This window comes from Gregarina niphandrodes (genome assembly GCF_000223845.1).
Source record: "Gregarina niphandrodes unplaced genomic scaffold scaffold00019, whole genome shotgun sequence".
NCBI classification, from domain to species: Eukaryota; Apicomplexa; class Conoidasida; order Eugregarinorida; family Gregarinidae; genus Gregarina; species Gregarina niphandrodes.
This window is the reverse complement of record NW_011645788.1, coordinates 123,194-126,845: the sequence shown is the minus strand read 5'-3', so window position 1 is coordinate 126,845 and position 3,652 is coordinate 123,194. Positions and strand designations below refer to the sequence as shown.

The 3,652-nt window shown below is 48.7% G+C and overlaps 2 protein-coding genes across 2 annotated transcripts; both read left to right on the top strand.

Moving 5' to 3' along the window:
* Positions 1-114: 114 nt before the first annotated feature.
* On the top strand, positions 115-471 carry GNI_095710 (hypothetical protein; the record flags this gene model as incomplete). Its single annotated transcript, XM_011132685.1, has 1 exon — positions 115-471. The coding sequence occupies one exon, from the start codon at positions 115-117 to the stop codon at positions 469-471; it is 357 nt and encodes a 118-aa protein (XP_011130987.1).
* Positions 472-884: 413 nt separating this feature from the next.
* GNI_095700 (hypothetical protein) lies at positions 885-3,413 on the top strand (the record flags this gene model as incomplete). The annotated part of the gene is made up of 1 exon (XM_011132684.1): positions 885-3,413. The coding sequence occupies one exon, from the start codon at positions 885-887 to the stop codon at positions 3,411-3,413; it is 2,529 nt and encodes an 842-aa protein (XP_011130986.1).
* Positions 3,414-3,652: the final 239 nt, after the last annotated feature.

Here is a 3,652-nt window from a genome sequence, read left to right as displayed (position 1 = left end):
CCCCCCCCCCCCATCCCGCTATCTGCCCCCAGTGAGCAATCTGTTTTCCGGTAGATATTTTCGATAGGCGACGACGAGCCTGAGCGAAGGGCTGCAGCGTACGTGTGTGCTGAAATGAGCGATTTCGTGAAGGGCTCCAAAATCGTTAAGTTGGAGCCGCAGCCAGACGTCGAGTCCTTGGCAGCACAGGTCAAGTTCGTGAATGATAAGTTCATTGACTACCTCAACTGTCCACGGAACTTCGACCTGCGGCTGCAAGTAAGTGACGAGGAGGACCTGTTCTCCGAAAATGGAACGCAAGAAATCGGCAACACCCGCGCGCTCGTAAGGGAAGTGTGTCAGGTAGAAAAGGCTCCAGTGCCAGACAAATATGAGGCACTTTTCACCGTTGGGGAACTGCTCTACGCAAAGCGAGAGGCTCTAATGAAACGAACCACAACTAGCAGTCCAGAGTCATTCGGCGACGAGTGATTTTTCCATTTTTTCCGGGACCGTTTCCAACTGGCGCCAGTTACCAGCAGCCCACGGCGACTAACATAAGGCGACGGAAAGAATGTTCTGAAGTAATGAGGCAAGTGCTGACGACTGGGGAGCTCCCAACCCGGATACGCTCTAAGCACCGCCGACACTGGGTGGAAGAAGCTCACGCGGATCTCAGCGCAAGTGGGGCCGCTACATACCTCGTAAGTACATACCTCGAGACTCAGTGCACGGCTGAGAGTGGGCAGAGAGGCGGCGCCGCCTGTGAGAATAGGAGCTAGACACAACACACTATGACGTTGGGGTGCAATGGGGCAATTCCTTGGTGGAAAAATTCGGCCATGAAAACTATAGCGCGTTGCGGGGCTGGAAGGCTTGGGAGGTTGGAGACGCTGGCATGGCTGATGGATGCTAAGGGAATCCAACTCCCTATTGATGACTGTGACGTTAAGATGTTGACATTGGGTTGCCGAGAAGGAGAGGCCACTGTTCAATTTCTGGTTGCGGCACCTAAGGAAGCGATGAAGAATTTGATCAAAGCTAGCAAGACTCACAGCGATAAAGACTGTAGTGATGAAGAAGCTGACTTGAGTAAAAATCGAAGACTATTCTGGCTGGAGACATGCTCCAGAATCTTCCTGTATCGTGGAGGCCATACCAATACTGCCGGTGTTTATTTTGCGGCGCATGAACTCAGAGACTATCTACAGAGCGTGGACCCAGAAGGCAAGTTCTCTGAAGTTTCGGACCGTATTTGCTCAGATGGAGTTGGCTTATCACTGTCGGATATGTCGGAGGTATTACAGGGCATGAAGCATGAGGAGGCATTGCAAATCATAGGCTGTAGAGACTTGACCTCTAAGGAAGTGAAAGGCATTAAGAATAATGTTACGGAAGAATGGCAAGCACTCCTACAAGAATCACCCACCCGATGTTGCCTCGCTGTCTCTACCGCCTCCCTTATAGTGGCTGGTATAACTACATTCTTGTTATATCGTTGGTTGGCTCCTACCGGTAATTCAACCGGTCCATTAAGTTCGAACGCCGGAAGCAATAATACAAAACTATTGGACGTTGTTTCAAAGGTCGTCGCGAACACGACGGAACAAATTTTCGGAAGAAGTATGACCGGACAATATTACACTCCCAACATGGATGTCACCCTGGGTGATATTGCTACCGCCGTCGCTGGAAACTTATCGCACGAAGCTTTGCATAATATCAATGTGAGTGATGCTACCCATGTGGGTGATGCTACCCATGTGAGTGATGCTACCCATGTGAGTGATGCTACCCATGTGAGTGATGCTACCCATGTGAGTGATGCTACCCAAGTGAGTACCGCGGTCATAACCAAGGATACCAGCCCGAGGGGATACGAGACCAATACCACGGCCCATTATGGCACAACCGCCCATTACGATACGCCCTTGAAGAACGAGACAAGCCTATTTTCGGGGGCGAGGATAGATCCATCTGACTTGGCCCGACTCCTAACCATGTGCGAGGGAGATTGGGAGAAGTTAGACGCAAGGTTAGGTAAATATCCATGCGGTGGTGGCCCTGGACAAGTGCGATGTGCAACACCGGAAGGTACCTTCCCTGGCGCCTGTTATCATTTTGGAGCTCCATGGACCTACGACGTATTTGCTGTGAGGAATGGTATAAAGGCTCGTCGGTGGGGCACGGGAAAGTGCGTGGTGAAATGCGATCGAAAAGACATGATTCTACCCAATCTGTGGGCTCAAACAGAAAGGAATCTACCCGGGATTCCTGAGCGCCCTGGTCCGGGCTTTCTGGACTTTACTTACACTCTCTCTGATATCGAGCCGCGTGATTTTCGGGCAATGCTGGAAGCGCGTGCACCGGTTATAGAAAGCTGTTCAGGCTCATGTGCTGGTAGCTGTGAGAAAGATCGTCGTGTCCTGAACTGCTCATGTGATGTTGCACAGGTCAATTGCGATATGAGGGAGTCAAAACAGACAATAGAATCAATAGGTTATAATACTACTTTAAAAGATGTGTTTAAATTCCTATATCCTTACAACATTAAGAACGATGATTATGAGGCTAGCTACTGCGAATTTGTATGCCGTAATATGAGGCCCGATATTGCAGCCCGAGGTGGGGAAGTGCGAGTTGTAGAGACAGTGCCCGATGATAATAGTTTGCTCGGTTGGAGACTGAGTAGAAAAGAATTGAGTCTGTATCAAGCATCTTTCAAAGAGTGTTACCGTAATAAGGATTGGATTAAGTTGAATAAGATTGGTCCAGATATATGTAACGGTGGAAGTGGATTGATCAAATGTAAGCACGAAATATTTGGTGGCAAGGTCCCTGCCGATTCTCTACTCTTTGGAGATTTCGGCATAGTTCCGAAAATACCCGATAACCCTTACTCATGCCATCGTTTTGGTCCTCAACATATGGGTGTATATGCCGTACAGGATGCCATAAAACATTATTTAATGAATGTTGAAGATTGTTCAGCACACTGCGATACAACCCAACAATTCTATGATGACATGTGGAGGCTAGCCGATGACAATTTAAAATACCTACCTGGATATACCAGTTATTATTCACCAAAATTTGAATATGCCCCATACCACTTCTCACAGGCACTTGCTGACAAATATCCAACAATACGCCAAACATCAAATTGCGATCGAAACAACTGTACTGCTGCTGACGACCGACTCTGTCGTGTAGCCCGTATCGAATGTAAGACCGAGCTCGACGATATTCACAAGGTTCAATCCTTCGGATTTAAAACCACCCTCCGCGACGCTTTCAAGATGCTGGGTATCCCCGCTCATGTACCCGATAATACCAAAAGAGAATGTGTCACCGAATGCTACGGTGAATTGTGGCCGGACACTGATCTATGGCCGGACACTGATTCGAACAACAAACAACAATCTTCCCACTGATTTCTACCCGGATCAATACTCTTCACGCTAGCTTCAGACAGGGGTTGGAAAGGCATAAGTAGTCCTGTGAACTAGGTAGGGCATTGCTGTAGCTGTGTGTCGATTCTGCTAACTTCCGTCGCTACGGTCGCCATCTCCCTCCGTGTCATAAAAGCTTCGGCGGGTGAGACATAACAACTGACACACCGACTTTACCCACTGACACACCCCCTCGGCTTCTCCGTTGAAGGGTTGTATCA